Genomic DNA, 17,258 nt, shown 5'->3' with positions numbered 1-17,258 from the left:
CCTCTGAGGAGGAACTAAATGTGGATTTTTACTATCGGATATGAAAACCTTGATTGAAACCGACACCTAAGCGTGTTTTAAAAAAAAAACACACACACACACAAAAAAAACAGGTGATTAGAGAAAAAGCTTTAAAGTCATATAATAGCAGGTTTATGAACTAGGCTATGTTACCCGAGGAGGGCGGGGTCAGGGTCGTAGGAGCGGGGCGGGCGGTGCCTACAGTTGCCCATGCCCCCTTTTAACCTCCGCTCGCTGCGGGGGAAGAAGCGTGAACTTGAACGCTGCCTTCAGTGCGAGTCCAGGCAGAGGCCAGCCAGTCTCATCAGTCTGTCCCCCGCCGCTCGGGTTTTGGTTAACTTCTCGGAGAAGACGGATTTTGGCATTGGAGGGTTAGTTGTTTGGGACCCAGAAAAGGTGCCAAACGCTCGACGCGATGTCCAGGCGCAAACTTGGAAGCAGACCGCAGCACCTGAGTGCAATTCAAGGTAAGCATGAGGGGAGCAGCGATGTGTGGGCTCGTTGAAACAGTTTGGAGGCGGATGTGATGTTTTTAGGTGAAATTTAAATAAATTCAGGTCACAGTTTTGTTTTATTGTCAGTTTGCGCGTATGGTTTGGATACGCGCTGGCACCGGTTTTTAAATGACGGATGGTATTTCAGTGAAAAAGCATGTAAAAATCCTCCAAGCAGGGTTTAAAGTATCTTTTTAGTCATTGGCCTCTGTTGTCAATATGGATGTATTTCTAATCCATTTTTAGGTCAGTATTAATCTAAGGACTCATATTTTCCTTGTCACGTCTGTCCTGTTGTGTGCTGTTGCTGCGGTCCTGATTATAGAGGAAGGACCGGTTTATTGGCATTTTGTTTTCAGAGGCTACAGGTCTGAACACGATGATTAATATATGTCCAGGTTGGACGATGATCAAGTTTATCAGTCGGTCTCTGGCTTGTCTGGGACAGTTTACCTCCCCTGTTGTTTTTAAAAGAAACTCCATCTGCTTCATATAATTACAATGACGAGTTTATTTTATTTTTTTTATATTTGGCCAATAACATTTTTTTTTCTCTCAATACAAATGTAGAATAGATCCCATTCAGACCCTCCATTTGATCCCATTCAGACTGTTCAAACATTAAGACAACAGTGCAGCTCATAAAGAAACATCTGATGTTTGAAGGGAAATAAGAGAGCAACTTAAACCCCATTTGTTTTTTTACAGTTCTCCACTGGAGACCAGTGGTGCGTGTCTGTGTGACCACAGGCCGTGTGTGTGTGTGTGTGTGTGTGTGTGTGTGTGTGACCGCACCTTGCAAGTCTGCACAAACAAGCGCAGCCCTGAAACAGGAAAGGTGACATTTTTGAGTAACAACTGGCGAGATCCGACTTCAGACTGTACTGTCTGTACCTGTCCTGTATGTTAGCCGGCCTAGCAGGGGGAAGTTGGATCCAGTTGAGGCATCAAGGTGTGCCCATGACCGCGTTGAGCAATACTGACCCCTCCTCTTCCTCCTACCTGGCCTTAGCTGGAAGCCTTTCTTAGGAAATAGCCAAAGTTGACTGTGACTCTGAAGAGCTTTGGGTAGAAGCTGTGTCCACTGCTTTAACAACACTCGTCAGTGCTTGCACCTGTCTGCATGCATTTCAAGGTGCTCCCTGTAAACCACATACGATTTGTCATGTTGTTGACGTTGAATCAGATTAGCTGTCCTGTGCAGGTTTGTGTGAGCGCGCACACACACACACACACACACACACACACACACACACACACACACACACACACACACACACACACACACACACACACACACACACACACACACACACACGTACAGTGGGTGCTCTTATCTCCAACACCTTCAGTCTTTTTTTTTCTTCTTTTATTGCAATCCACTTCCTGTTGAGAAACACCCGCTGCCTGTGGCTGGTAGGGCAAGTTGTAATTGCGAGTTAAAGGTAAAAGCTTTGGTCATAATGTTGCATTTTTAAATCAAAAAGTTCAGCTGTCTCCACATGAAGATCGTCACATTGATCTGAGGTTGATGTTCCTGCTGAGATGGACATGTGGGCTCCCCCTGTGCAACAGCCTCAGTCACGGAGCCGACCTGTTTTGGGTTTGTTAAAGGAAGTGGTCAGTTTTGGGTGAGCAGTTTGGCCTCATTGCTTTAGAGTTTACAACTGAAACTAGTACTTTGAATCACCACGCCTATTTTGTTAATCCCCTGAGGTCTAACGGCACTTTTGACACTTTGCGTTGTTAATTTGTAAGAGCACAGTCAAAAACTCTTTGAGCAGAAATCCACATTAAGCACATGTTGGTATTAGTATACATATATTCAGCCTTTTTTGGAGAGAAAGTGGGAAGTTTAACGTCAAGGATACTCAGGTTTAGTATTTATTTCTGTTTTGTATTTTGGAGATTGTGACTTCCTCTCAATTAATGAACACAACTAAAGGTTTGTGTACAAGTGATATATATATAACTCCTGATGATCTCTATGGCTGCAAGTTCAAATGCTTTCAAGAAACCTCTCTACTATGGATCTTTTTATGGATCCTGTTGACTATTCGCTCAATGGAAAAGATGATTTACACCCATAAACTAAAGAAACACAAGGGTGAAAAATACTGGATGAAATGGGATTGTCTCAATTAATCTAGATTAATTTGACCAACAATACGAAACCCAAAGATACTCCCTTCACTGTCACAGGAGACACAACAACCAGATCATTTTTACATTTAGGACGTGGAAACCTGCAAATATTTGCTTGAAAAATTACTTAGACATTTAGTATTCTGTCGATTTGACTAATTGAATATTCGTTGTGGCTTTATTAAAAACATTCTTCTTTATTTCTCTTTTCAATACTAAGGAGTTGAAATCCCTGAACTGTACTGGTGTATCTGTCTGTGTGCTCTGCACATCAGTTTGTTAAAAGAATGTAATCTCTGTTAGTAATTGAACTTTCCCTCTTCCCTCTCCTGCCTGTCATGTTTCTCAGATGCCACTGACATGGCGGATGGCACCACTTCATCAGACGTCGGGCCTCCTCCTCCTCCTCCTCCCCCCCAGGTCCAAGCTCCTGGCGAGGGTGGTGACCTCCTGACCTGCGGCCAGTGCAGCCAGGCCTTCCCCCTCGCCCACATCCTAGCGTTCATCCAGCACAAACAGGGCGACTGCAGCTCCCGAAACCAAGCCCCAAACGGCAGCGCCACTCCCCCCTCACCTGCCAACCGATCGCAGCTGCGCGTCGCCAACGCCGAGCTGGGGCCGGGCTTCATCGAGCTGAGGAGAGGGGGCAGAGCCTGTGGGGAGGAGCATGGCGTCAAGTTGAAGGCGGAGCACAGCAAAGCAGGTGAGTGCTTGAAGAAGAGGCAGGTTGCTAATTAGTGACTCTATGTTTTTTTGTTTAGTTTTGTTTTTCAACCGCCCTCCTCTACATTTAACAAATGCCCCCCACCCCCCACTCCTCCTCCGGAGTCCAGCTCATTAGCTAGCCGTTGCCATTAGCAGACCTGCATGAGTTAGTGATGCACAGGCTAATTGTGTGGAAAGAATAGACGTCAGGAGCGTTCAGAGGGCACCGAGGGTCCCCCGAGGGCTCTGCACTTAGCACCTGAGCTCCATCCCATCTCCCTGACTGTCAGTCTCTGAGGTGGAATGGCCAGGTAAACATGTTTCTCCCTCTCTGTCCTCCACTACGCCCTGGACAGCAGAGACTGAAACCACGTCCTCCAAACACCGGCACAGGGGCACGATTCGGGGTCTTAAGGCCACCCTGTTTCTTGTGGAAAGGGCCGTGATTGGTTGTAGTGGTGAACCACGGTATGAAATGGTCAGAGGAGTGGACGTGAGGCTGTTCGTTCAGCTTTCCTCGCTTTGCGTGACACTGTAAGGGAGGACGTTGCATCATGTGCCTTCTCCCACTGTTCTGCACCGGGCTGAGCCACCTGAGCTCCTGGGAATCTCCTCCTTCCTCCTCCTTTTTTCTTCATCTTGTGCATCTTGTTCTCCTTCTTCTTCCCCCTTGTTCTCATAACCATCCCTCTCTTCTTGTTCCGTGTATCAGACATCAGCAGTGATTTTTTTATTTTATTTTTATTTTTTTCCTAAAGGTCTTTTTCTTCACGCCTATCTGCTGCGCTTTTCTTTTACAGAAGAAGAGCGCGGGCACCGTGATGGTTGTGCCAAATATGATATGTCACGGTGGAAGTCTATCAGCACTTCATGAATTCTCATTAAAATCCTTTTTTGAAAATTTCACGTCCCGTAGCTAACAATGTGTTTGAGATGGAGGAGAGTTATTGTGTTTATTTTTTTTTTTTTGTTTGTTTGTTTTTTCCTGCAAAGGTCATATATTTGAAGCTCATGCCGTATATCTAAAGTGAAAAAGGGGAGTATGCAGGGTGTTGTAAATGATTGCAGATGGACAGAGCATCTTGCTGCACACTCCTACTCGGTATGAGTGCCCCTTTGCACATTTTGAAACCTCTGTCATGTACACACACGTTAGCAGTTCCTTCCTTTGTGTAACGCTCAGGGGACTGGTGCACGCACCATTTCCGTCTGTCCACAACCTTTTTTTTTTTTTTTTTTTTTCTATTTCAGTGTGTTTTTCATCTCTCACTTATTGTCGGAGAGCACATAAGTTTGGTAATTTTGCACCCGCAGGATTATACAACAAAAATTAACTTGTGTGCGAGGCAAGGGCGGGGGGGGGAGGGAAGAGCATGACAGCTTGTAAATAATGAAAAAGTGGATAAGTTTGGATTAAAGTTTTATTAGCAAATATAGGTTGCATTTGCTTGGAGTTGGTAATTGCGATTTCACCCAGCTTTTAGTGTTTTTAGTTCCTCAGATTTGCTAGTTTATGACGAGAACAGTTTGAGTTCTTGCATGTTGAAGTAGCGATGGGACAGTTTGAATTGGACATCCTGCAGTGTTATAAGTAATAGGAAGGCTTGTTGTGACGTGGCAGGGAAACTGAGCATCTGAAGCTTTGGAAATGACTGAAATAGAGAGAGCAGTTATCCCACAACAGAAAGGTCCACCATCTATTTTCTGTATTCAAAAGAGAAGCGGCGAGGACGGAGGAGAAAAGGGAGTGGGATGGATTACTGAAGAGCCGCGTGCATCTGTCTCATTCCTTTTTATTTATTCTCCTTGTTTGTTTTCCTCATCTCCAACATCCCCCCAACTCCTTATTTCTTCCCCCCCCCCCATCTTCAACACACTTTCGCTTTGCCCTCTTTCAATTTCTTGCCCCCTCCCTTCTCCCTCCTCCTCCTCCTCTCTTTTCTCCTCCCTCTGCCTCCCAAGGGAAAAGAGATTCTGCCTGCTGCTCGTTAGCGCTCCTAGCCAATCTGCATTTTTAATTAGTAGTTATTGCTTCTGCTTAATATTCAAGTGCTACCCCAGGCCAAATGGGAATCCTTACAAAAAAAAAGCGAGGGGAGAGAGGGAAGGAAAGAGAAACCGGCTGGGTATTGTGTTTCACTCCAGGACCCTGGAACAAAGCCCCCTCCCCCCTCAGGGAAAAGATTTGGATTGGGATTTTTTTTTTTTTTTTGGGGCTGTCAGTGTTGGTGGATGGGGAGTCTCAAGTACGATCCAAAGGGGTGACATATTTTTGTGGTGTCTCCTGGCCCCCCCGTAGTACATTATAATCTTTTTATCTCATTTTCTTTTTATCTCCTGAGCCCTGACCTACCTATCCCTCGCTCTCTTCTTCTGCTCCCACTCTTCACCCTACATTTTAAAGAAGTATCTCAACTTCTCTCGGGTTTCTCCTCAGGCTAGGTTAAAGGACATGAGCACCACAGATCCTCTCGTCTCCAGACAGAGGGAGGGTGGGAGAAGGGGGGGGGGGGAGAAAAAGAAAGAGAGAAAGAAACAGTTGCTCTCTTTTTCATCTTTACTCTCCTCCCCCCTCCAGTAAAATATAGAAGGATTTGACTTGAGGAAACATGAAAGAGGCTTATACCAGAGTCCGCTTTGAACCTCTCCAAAAAAAAAAAAAGAACTGTTTTCCCTCTAAATTTGGGGATCTTCTCTCCAATTTTGATTTATGCAGAAAGGCCTCATTTGTCAAGCAGGCTGAGTCAGTGCCTCATTTGCATAAAGCGTTCATTTTCTACGTTCTGCTAATTAGCAATTTGCAGCTTAATTGGAGAGTGGCTCTCGGTTAGGAGACAAAGCTATCCACATATAAAAATATCTCCAGATGTATTTTGCGACACGACTGCATCTCTGTTGGCCTTTCAGCTTTCACCCATTTCTCTATTCTGCTTTGGGTCATACTTTTCCACACATTTTCTCCTTATTTTATTTCTCCACACCAGACCCTCCTCTTCATCTTTCATTCATTTGAGTCCATATAAATGTGCCTCTGGTATAGTTGACTTTTCTCATGCTGATACTCGTGTTTCTGTTCAATTTTTATAACTTTATAACGTCTTTTTAAGTCATTGTTTTGATTTTTGACCAACAACTTTACTCTCATTGAATTATTTTCGCACCCAGCAGGCAGCTGTTTTCAGCAAAAAAAGCTCTAAAAAAACTAGACACTACCTGCTCAACACCAAACAGCAGACAGACACAGTAAGAATGGTGAATATGTAACAGCTAAAGACTATGATATTTCCCTGACTTTGGTAGACACCAAAAACAGAGTTAAAAGAGAGTACAATATTGGACTTAAATTCGTCAGGTGGACACAAACGCAACTCCAAATAAATGTTAATGTTGCTTCGTATCTACTGGATGTGTTTTAAAAAAAAAAAAAAAAAAAAGGCAAATGTTTGCTAAATTCACCCAATAAACTTTTAACAATCTGTTAGATGTTGCGTTCACAGATTGTTTCTCCTGCCCCCCCCCCCAAAGTGACCAAAAAATCACTTATTGCAGGTTTAATCTTTATGTATTTACCTCATGGTTCACTCCTTGTGGAAATCATGACCTGTCAAAAGAGCAAGACATATTTCCTATATCCTTCTATTCTTTACTAACAACCATTACTCAAAATTGCTAACTCAATGCTGTCATTTTGTTTTCCAGTGTCTGAGGAGCCTTCCTACTTCACCTGCCAGCAGTGTGAAGGCGTGTTTCCATCTGCATGGCTGCTCTTACAGCACGCTCAGCGCGCGCACTCCTTCAGCATCTACCAAGAGGACGAGGAGGATGACACAGACATGAGAGGAGGAAGAAGAGGAGGCCTTAAAGAGCACAAGGCTGCTGCAGCCACTCTAGACCCTCGCCACCTGAGCCAAGCTCTTGCTTCTGCCTTTCAGCCCTCCCTGCGCCTCAGTCGCTCCCGCCAGACACACACCGCCTCCTCTTTCAGTAACAGGCAGGCTCTGAACTTTTCAGTGCGGCTCAGGGAGCTCGCAGAGGGGAATAACGACCCCACCGGCAGCTCCCCCGGAGGCCTGGTGCTGTCTCCGTCCTCCTCGCCACCAGCAGCTTCTCCCTTTCCTCAGACCAGCGCCCTCCAGGCTGACTTCCACTGCGAGCTGTGTGACCAGAACTTCCTGTCCCTGCGTGCCCTGTCCGCCCACCGCCGGACTCACTCCTGCGACAGGCCCTATCACTGCGGAGTGTGCGGACAGGCCTTTGCCCAGAGCGGCCAGCTGGCACGGCACATAAGGAGCCATCACAGGGAGGCTGGAGGTGGAGGAAGTGGATATGAGTCGGTGGAGATGGTCGTGATGGAGGAGGATGTAGGGAGGCAGGGGATGAGAGGGAGGTTTCAAATGCAGCCAGGTGGAATCCTCATGGGAAAGGGAATGGTCGGGGCAGAATTGAGAGCCCAGGGTCCCTCAGAGTTAGACCTGACCCTGCCCAAACACCCGTCCATAGCTTCAGGCCTGATGCTGCTGACCTCGCAGGTTAGACCGGCAGACACGGAGCTGCTGAGGCCGTATCGGTGCCAGAGAGAAGGGGGAGAGGGAGGGGAGGAGGAGGCAGAGGCGCAGGGGGAACCTCGGCACACCTCACCCTGCGCCAGCCCCTCTGAAGGCTCCCTGGAGAGCGGAGAGACAGGAGGCAGCGGCGAGAGCGGTATCGCTAGTGGCAACTGCACGCCCAAACGGCCAGAGATGGGGGACAGAGTGCGAGGAGTCGGAGAGTGGGCGAACGAAGGAGGAGAGGTCATGGAGAGGGAGACGGCGTGGAGCTCAGCCAACGTCAGCGAGGTTGTGCAGGAGTGGCAGAGGGAGAACGAGTGGAGGAGTCTAGGAGGAGGTGTCAGCGGCGGAGGAAACAACAACAACAACAATACTACTGTCGGCTCGGCTGGAAAGAAGAAGAAAGACGAAGCGTGTGAATACTGTGGTAAACAGTTCAGGAACAGCAGCAACCTTACTGTGCACCGCCGCAGCCACACAGGTGAACGGCCATACCGCTGTGGCCTCTGCAACTACGCCTGCGCTCAGAGCTCAAAGTTAACGCGCCACATGAAGACCCACGGCGCGCAGGGAGCCAAGGCTTCCTTTTTGTGTCAGCTGTGCTCGGTACCCTTCACCGTTTACGCCACTCTGGAGAAACACCTGAAGAAAGTTCACGGCCTGAGCCACGCCAGCGTGGGAGCGTACGCACAGGCCAGCGCTGCAGACACTTTGGCTGCCATAAAAGCTGGTGGAGAAGCAGCAGCAGCAGTGGTGGTGAAAATGGAGGAGGAGGATGCCAGTTTGGATCAGATAGAAATGGAGAGCAAAATTCAGGGTGATGTGGCGAAAAGCATGGAGGTGGAGGAGGGGCAGAGCCAAGCGGAGTACGTGGAGAGCACAGGGAGTCCAGCCGTAGTGGCTGATCTCCCAGCCGAGAGCAACGCGGAGGTGAGCTTAGCTTTAGCTTCTGCTCCATGAGAGCTGCTCTCATCCACTAATTGACATTAAAATAGCACTGTATAGGATTTAAGTTGCCCATTCAAATAAAAATATTTTGCCCCATCATTGAACAGACATCAAGTTAAACTGAAATCTAGTTTAAAAAAAAAAGAAAGAAAGAAGCTGCAGCAGTCCCGTCCTCTTAGCCAGCGCCGAGGCACACAGCAGCCACGTTGTTCATGATTGTATGCGAAGCTGCTGGTTGAAACTAAGTGCCTACAGTTCTTTTAAACCACAGAGCAAAAAAACAAGGCCATGACATTCAGCAGGGAGATTACCAGAGCTCTTGAACAGGAAGTGAACCGCCACAGTCCACACAGACACAGGAAACTGATCACCATGTTGCAGTGCAGGATGCAAAAGACGAGTGATTTATGTCTCTGGCGACCCACTGGACAGGTGGAGACAGATATTAACTGTCAGATGATACAGGGATTATATTGAATATCAAAAAGCCTAGCAAATATATTTCCAGTGTCGGCAGACAGAGAGGGGTCACATTGTGTTTCCAAGCTGTTGCTGGTTTTCTTTTGAGAAGACCTTTTTAAAGACTAAAGATGTTTGACTCGAGGGTGAAATGAATCCAAACACTGTCTGCCTGCAGTTTCTCAGACTCCTCTTTTTAAAGGCGCTTGGTTGTCACAACACTTAGCGTAATGTTTACAGGGCTCATGGGGCCTGGCAAGGTTGTGCTCCTGACTTTGTGACAGTATATATGTATGATTTTCTGTTTTCTAATTTTATAAATGTGAATAGGAAGACTTTAAAATCTCATCTACTGATATATATATATATTATTTTTTTTTTTCCTTGATTCGTTTCTATGCATAAAAAAACAGCAATTTTACCTACATGTGAAACGGGTGTTTTATTTTTCTTTTTGTACTTATTATTATTATTATTATTATTATTATTATTATTATTATTATTGTTGTGCTGGTAATTTCTCTCTTTCATTGTTTACATTTGTAAAGTGCCGGACTGCTTGAAGCTCCAGCATGTTTTGCAGCCATTTGAAACTGTTCTTTTCCCTGTTGCCTGTGTTTGAATTATTCCTAATTTATGGATTCTGCATGTCGGTAATTGTGTAAAGGCTGAACTACAGGGTTGACAGATGCGGGAGTAGCTAGTTGATTGGTGGAGTTTTGTGAGAAGCACTTGGCTGAGTTTGCGTGAATGTGTGTGTGTGTGTGTGTGTGTGTTTGTTTGTTTGTGTGTACAAATTTGGGGGGGGGGGGGCGAGAGAGATTCTCAGGTGACACTTTTACTTGAACCCTGTCTGTGATCTTGTTTCCAGAGCATGACTTGGCAGGTTATAATCACTGTGTCGTGCTCCTGGCAGGTGTGTCGCCGACGAGGATTTAAGAAACGCAATAAAAGATTTGTTAATATTTGAGCTCAACACACAGGGCAGAGCCAGGGCTGTGTATGAACACGGGATTTTGTTTTTACACACACACACACACACACACACACACACACACACACACACACACACACACACACACACACACACACACACACACACACACACACACACACACACACACACACAGCGGTCAGCTAGCGGGCCGTGAGGAGATAGTCCCTGAATTTGACAGTGTATCGAATTAGAATCGCAGACTCCAACTTTTTAAGCGAGAGGAAACATGCTCTCAAAGTAGAGTGCTGCCAATGTTTTCATGACTACTGTGATGACTTTGTGTGACCATATCTGATTTCTACTTGCATTCATGTCAGGGAAAACAAATTATTGTGTGTGTTGTGTAATGAATGATTGGGAATGAGTGCAGTGTAACTGTTCAGGGATAATATTGTGTACATAAATTGACATTCTTGCTGTTGCTATATGTATTATTGTTATTAATATTAACTGCCACCACTCTTCCTATTATCGTCTCCTTTCAGCTGAACACTGGCTATTGTGAAGCTCCGCTGTCTTTGTAAACTTGACACCATATTGTAATTCACCTTCTCATGAGAAGCCTCAATAAAGAATTGAGGTGAAATATTTTGTATTGTGGAGTTATTTTCTTCTTGTGTGTGTGTGTGTGTGTGTGTGTGTGTGTGTGTGTGTGTGTGTGTGTGTGTGTGTGTGTGTGTGTGTGTGTGTGTGTGTGTGTGTGTGTGTGTGTGTGTGTGTGTGGGGGTGGTGTGTGTGTGGTGTGGGGGTGTGTGCTCTGCAGGTTGTGATATGGGTGCATCGAGCTGTGATGGGACACAAGCGACAAGGGTTTCTCAGGATACAAAATTGAGGAGGGGCAGTTTGGTTATTGTTTGTGGGCATGTTAGGAGGCAGAGCAGGGTGGGTAAGTGTCAAGGGGTTGGGATAATTGCTGACTCTATGTTAAGGGCATTAAAAACCTCTGCACCAGCATCTCTGGCCCTAACCCCCCCACCCACATTTTCTAATGAAAATGAAGTTCTATGATCCCTCTAGCTCATTAACAGCAGGTCTTTTAATGAGCTTTCAATAGGGTGGGGGCTGGGTAGATGAAGAGGAGTGGGGTTGGATGGTGGAGGGGGGGTTATTGCACCAGATGCACAACCACAAAAAAAAAAAAAAAAAAAAAAAAAAAACAAACACAAAAAAAAAAAAAAAAAAAGGGGGGGAGGGTTATTATGTAAGGTAAGGTGATACACAGTAGAACACAGCACAGTAGCCCCTACAGCAAGTGGATATCTTTTCCACGTCCCACAGTGCCCTTTGTCTTCCTGCAGTCCACACCTCTCTGAGCCACTGTCAAACCAGGACAGTGTCAGCACCCGAAACCAGCCTATCACAACATAAGGAGTTTATAATGTCTGCCAACGGTTGAGTGAGGCTGCCGCTATGTGTGTTTTTCTGACCAGTGACTGCCCTTGGGCAATAGTAACGTGGACTTTGAGATCTAATAGCTGTCTCAGCTCCACAGAGAAAGCTTTTGTTGGTCTGGAAGTTGGGAGAGGTCGCTGCAGGACAGAAACACAACCAACACTGTAAGAGGGGATTTTAACATTGATGGGAGGAGAATACGCATTACAGTTGGTCATTGTAACATTGTAAGGCATTTTTAAATGTTGTGCTTTTAGCTTCTTGAGGGCTGCACAACTGATAAGTGATACTGTTTCTCAACTTATCAGGCTGTTGAATTTGAAAAAAAAACACTGAATGCACCTCTGTGTCCATATAGCCCAGAATGTTAGAAAAGAAGTACTCGTTTATATTTTTATTCAGTTAACTTATCAATTACATACTGTCCATTGATGTTATTTTCCAGGAGTGAGATTTTATTTTTCCACATTTCAAGGGATGCAATCTGGTGGCAAAATGCTATCACCTAGTACATTACATACACAGAAAATTAGGGGAGTCAACCGAATTGAACTTGCAAACCTCCAGAATGAGATCATGTAAAGCAGTGAGTTTGTCTGTAGAGTTGTAAGATAGTTTAGTTTAGGCAGTTTATGTGGACAATTGAATATCATCTGCGTAGTAGAGATAGACCTTAAAAAGTACCTATTATCTGGGGAAGCGTATACAAGAAAAACAGAATGGGTCCAAGATGGGCAGAACCTTAGGAAACACCACAATCCAGAGATCCAGATGAGTACTCCACCAGTAACTGAGAAACCATCCATTGTCTCATTCATGTATCAAAGAAAAGATCCAGCAGCATTCACCTGCATCATTTTCAAACCTCACAATATGTTAAATTAGCCATCTAATTAGACAGCTCAACCTCGTGGGTAGACTTCATAGACATGAAGTGCATTTTTCTGGAAACAGTGGCACAATCACAAATTCAGATTTAATTTAAGATGATTAGCTCTGAAAATGCTCACAACAAAGGGAATGTAAGAGCTCTATGTTTGCTTTCCTATAGGGAAGGCCTGTGGCCATGAGAGGCTTTTACTTATGTGTGAGAAGATTGTGCTTTATCATAGAAAAAAGCCAATTAACTGAGTTTTTAATTACATTTCTCATGTTAAACTGTGTGGAGCCCCAATCACTTTTGCAGTCCCTGTCCTGTTGTCCTCTTCCTCCCCAGAATAGTTAAGGAGGAGGCAGAAGCTGAGGATTAAATCATCGGCAGAGCAAACTGAGACAGGGATAACAAGAAAGAGAAAAGATGCATTTGGGAGTGATCAGACAAATCACAGGACTCCCTCTCTGCTCTTTATCCTCGCACGGTTCCCACAATCCCCACCTTCTCTCGCATGTCCCTCCTCCCGCAACGACCGCAGACTGAAACCTGAACCCTGGAATTACACCCACTTCACATCTCCTCCCTCACCCTCCTAACCTCTAACAGTGAGAGTGTGGGAGGACGGGGTGAGAGGCGACTTGTACCCGGGCAGCCATCCGTCAATCCATTGCCTCTCTTTGCCATTCAACACCTTCAGATAATGAGGATGGAAAGGCAAGGAGGGTTCATTCTTATAGGGTGTTATATAATGTCACTGATCACTGAGGACAAGATTTGTGGGAGGACTGTCAGTTCAGTTTGGTTTGAGTACGAGGAAACACTGATGGGACAGGTTGATTTAAAAAAAACAAAAGGGAGGAAGTTCAATGATTTCTCTTTTTTTAAAGCATGAGACAGAGTGTTACATAAAACAGGCATAAAATTGTTGCCAGACAATGATGTTAAAAATAAATGTCAAAACTAACCTAAATAGGGTTCTTCCCTGAATGAAGGCCGTGGGCTCCTTTTCATCCCAGTGACCACCAAAGGTTGTATTTTAACCGATTGCAAAGACAGGGTGTGGTAGACAGACACAGAAAAACATATACATATACCCAGTGAATGCAACCCTTCTTTACGTTCACCTCAAATGTAAACCGGCTCTGTGAGAGCCATATTACTGTCTGAAATCAGCTTTATTTACAGATGGAACATAGTGTGGTCTTTCAGTAGATTTAAACCAGATACATGACTTTCTTGTCAATTTTAGTTACTATGACGGAAAATAAAAGATATGGAAAGGTTCAAAGTATGTATCTAAACAAAAACAATTGGCAGGTGAAAATGGTTAGAGTTGCATCTATTTGATATTTTCAGCATTAATAATGCCATTATGTTGTCGCTAGAACCTGGAAATATGTCATAATGATATCAATATTTTGATAGGAGTTTACCGTGGTTTTTTGTTTTCGTTATATGTTATAGCTGCAGTTGTCTTCTCCTGAAATGAAAGGCTGCCTTGTTGTTATGTGATATAATTTCTCAGATCGTTGAGTGAATCCAACCACTCATAAACCAATGCCTCTACCTGCTTCGCTAAAATACTCACAATACGAAATTCAAAAATTACAAAACGTGAAATGATATGATATAATATGACACGCTATGACACAATGCAATATAATATAATCCAATACAATGTGATATACTATCCAATACAATACATTAGATAAGATCCAATACAATACAGTACAATTCAATGCAATACAATATAATACAATACGGTACATACGATGCAATGCTATAAGATATTATATGAGACGAAACAATGGAATATAAGTAAGGGATAATGTAGAGGGAGCGGGTCATTGTTGCGAATTAAATCTCTACAGGGTGATGCAGGAAGACTTAAATCACCTTGAAGAGGTTTATTTCACAATAACCACCCACTCGCTCTACATTATCCTGCATGCCAAGTTGTATTAGCATCTTCTAAACATCAGCCTGTACACAGGAATGGGCTGGCTGACAGCAGTTGTGTCTGAACAGTTAAGTGGGATAACCAAACATCCTGTTGAGCCACGTGGAGCTGTTGGTGACCTCATGAAATGGTAAATGGTGTCCACTTGACAACCGAAATGACACACTCACTCCGCATGAACACAGCATGAATCAGATATGGTGGAAATAAAGGTGAAGCTTAATGGCTTAGTGCATCATGGATTTGGTGTCTTCTAAAATGGATTTTGACCTGAATATTGGCAAAAGGTGATTTTTACATCACATCCTGTTTACACCTGCACTATACTGTTCATGTATAAAGCTTCAAGGGTGAACTTAAAGTGCAACTAAATCCCAACCTAAAGAAGTTGGACGAGATGAGGTAATCAAGCATCTGCCAGCTCAAACACTCTTTGACAAACTGTACCTCAAACGTCTGTTACTCTCTTTGTCTTTCATAAACACACACACACACACACACACACACACACACACAGATTACTCTGTTCCTGCTGCACCTGGTGACCCTGCTTGTGTAATTACACACACACACACATGCACACACAAACATATATTCAGGTCAGTTTTGTTTCTTGTCAAGCCCAGAAACGTCCAAAAATGCAGGAAAAACTGGATTTGAGCATACACCCATCACTGCCCACCCCCTTCCTACACCACTCATGGTGCTGCTGGGGTCAGAGGTGTTACCTGGGTAGCATGCATAGTAAGGCTAGGAGGTAGAGTTCCGTCCTGTGACTGGTGAAAATGCTTTCATGTGTTGATTCCCTGCAGGCCTGAAGGCAGGTGAACTGCAGCTTCTAACCGCCTCGACCAGAGTCTCCACATACAACAAATGCTTACTGCCAATCCCATGTAACTCTTTATGTTTTTAATGATCCTTACTTAGATGGGGGAACATTAGGGTTAGGATGTGACTCAACATCAAAATTAATTCAACCATAAATTACATGAATGAATACCAAAAGATAAATAAAAAAAATAGATCGCCCATCTGCCTCAGTGTTAACAAGACCTATGTGGGGAAAATGAAGAATAAGTGAACCAAATTCAGGAATGGATTTAACAAACTAGTTTAAGATGTAGCCTACAAGTGTAAAAAAATATAAGGCAACAGACGTAAAACACACATATAGTAAAAACACCATCATTAAAAAGATAAACACAAATATCGGCCTGTTGTAGGTAGCCTATGTTCTAGTAATTTCCTCTCAGTGTTACTGGGGGCTGATTATCTCCTGCCCCGCTCAGCCCGGTGTGATGTGTATGAGTGATGCGGCAGAAAACGGGCCGGGACAAAGCCGGTTAACCAGTGGGGAGAAGGAGAGGGGCCCGGGGGCTACTGGTGCCGGGGTCGTGAGATCAGAGCAGGTCTTGGAGGTGTGGGAGTGTCTGCTCGGCCCTCTGACCTTTGTCACTAAGGCTTCCTATAAGCCCGTCCTCAAAGACCATACGGACATAATAGAGAGCCCATGAATAGAGTTAAATGGTGACCATTAGGCGAATCTGTGTCGCTATTCTTCTTGTTTGTTTAGTCCCGATCAGTCTCACGTTTTCAGTGTAATCAGGCGTGTGATGGAGGGACTGCTGGAGACGCCTGAAGAGGCCTGCAGTGAACACCACAGGACAACAGTTTATTGGAGATGGATATCCACCTAAATTTAATGAAGGACACAACACAAGAGGACAGAGAAGAGGGACGAGGAGGATGGTAATTGGGTGTCCACTTCAGATTATATGAGTCCCGAACAGAGTTCACAAGTGAGGAGGTCAAAGCACCCCTTCTGAAAACTGTTGGTCAATATAGATAGGCACAGCTGAACAAGTCCCTATGAATAGTCTATTACACCGGCATTATGCAAAAGGAATTTAGTGCACTGACAATCAATTTTCTGGTAACAAGTAAAAAAAAAAGAAAAAAATCAATTATATGAGATTATTTTATTTCAAGGTAATTTTAAGAGTTGTAAATTAGTTATAAAGAAAAAAACTGTACATGAAAGAAAGTTTTTGGTTAGAAAATGATAAAATAATAATGTTGGAATATCTTTGTTTGTTTCATAAGACATTCTTGATTTATTTTTTCAGGGTACCACATAAAGAACCCTTTATAAAGTGTTTATAAGTTGTTACTAATGCTTTATCAATGGTTAATAGATCAGATCTAAACCTTTAATCAGAACGTTGGGTTGGGTTGCCAGGTTATAAAATGTATCTGGCTGTTGAGTCATGAATCGAGTCTCTTTCTAATAAGCTGTTCAACTCTGCAGTTTTAAATGTTAACAAGTTATTAATCAATGGTTTTCACAACAATCCATTTTTCACAAATCTTTAATGGCTTATAACTGATCAATGAGGCACGTAAATGATTATTAACACTGATACAAGCCTTGTATCAGTTTGTTAAATAAACATTATTATGAAACTGGATATTGTTCTATCCATTGTAGTACTACACTAATGAACTTTAGAATACATGTGGTATATGCATCTTTATAACGGGGTCAACCCTATGTTCCCACAGCCCAATGGTCCCACAGCCCTATGTTCCCACATTTCTAAGATTTTTCGTAAAATTTGGCCCTAACCCTTAGGGTTAGGGTTACATTCCAAAAAAAAAATCTTAGAAATGTGGGAACTGTGGGAACATAGGGCCTAATTTTGAAAATAATCTTAGA

At 44.0% G+C, this 17,258-nt stretch overlaps 1 protein-coding gene across 3 annotated transcripts; it reads left to right on the top strand.

Annotated features, from left to right (window-relative positions):
- The first annotated feature begins 248 nt into the window (after positions 1-248).
- Positions 249-10,904, top strand: znf296 (zinc finger protein 296). Of its 3 annotated transcripts, none has more exons than XM_039823483.1 (3): positions 249-488; positions 3,010-3,363; positions 7,065-10,904. In XM_039823483.1, exons 1-3 carry the CDS (start codon positions 437-439, stop codon positions 8,870-8,872), a joined length of 2,214 nt encoding a protein of 737 aa, XP_039679417.1. In that variant the 5' UTR covers positions 249-436; the 3' UTR covers positions 8,873-10,904. The 3 variants fall into 3 exon arrangements, with proteins under 3 accessions (XP_039679417.1, XP_039679439.1, XP_039679428.1); XM_039823505.1 differs by lacking the exon at positions 249-488 and adding an exon at positions 787-1,719; XM_039823494.1 differs by lacking the exon at positions 249-488 and adding an exon at positions 1,889-2,146.
- Positions 10,905-17,258: the final 6,354 nt, after the last annotated feature.

Source organism: Perca fluviatilis, chromosome 2 (assembly GCF_010015445.1).
Source record: "Perca fluviatilis chromosome 2, GENO_Pfluv_1.0, whole genome shotgun sequence".
Taxonomy (NCBI): domain Eukaryota; kingdom Metazoa; phylum Chordata; class Actinopteri; order Perciformes; family Percidae; genus Perca; species Perca fluviatilis.
This window is presented reverse-complemented; position numbering and strand designations above follow the sequence as displayed.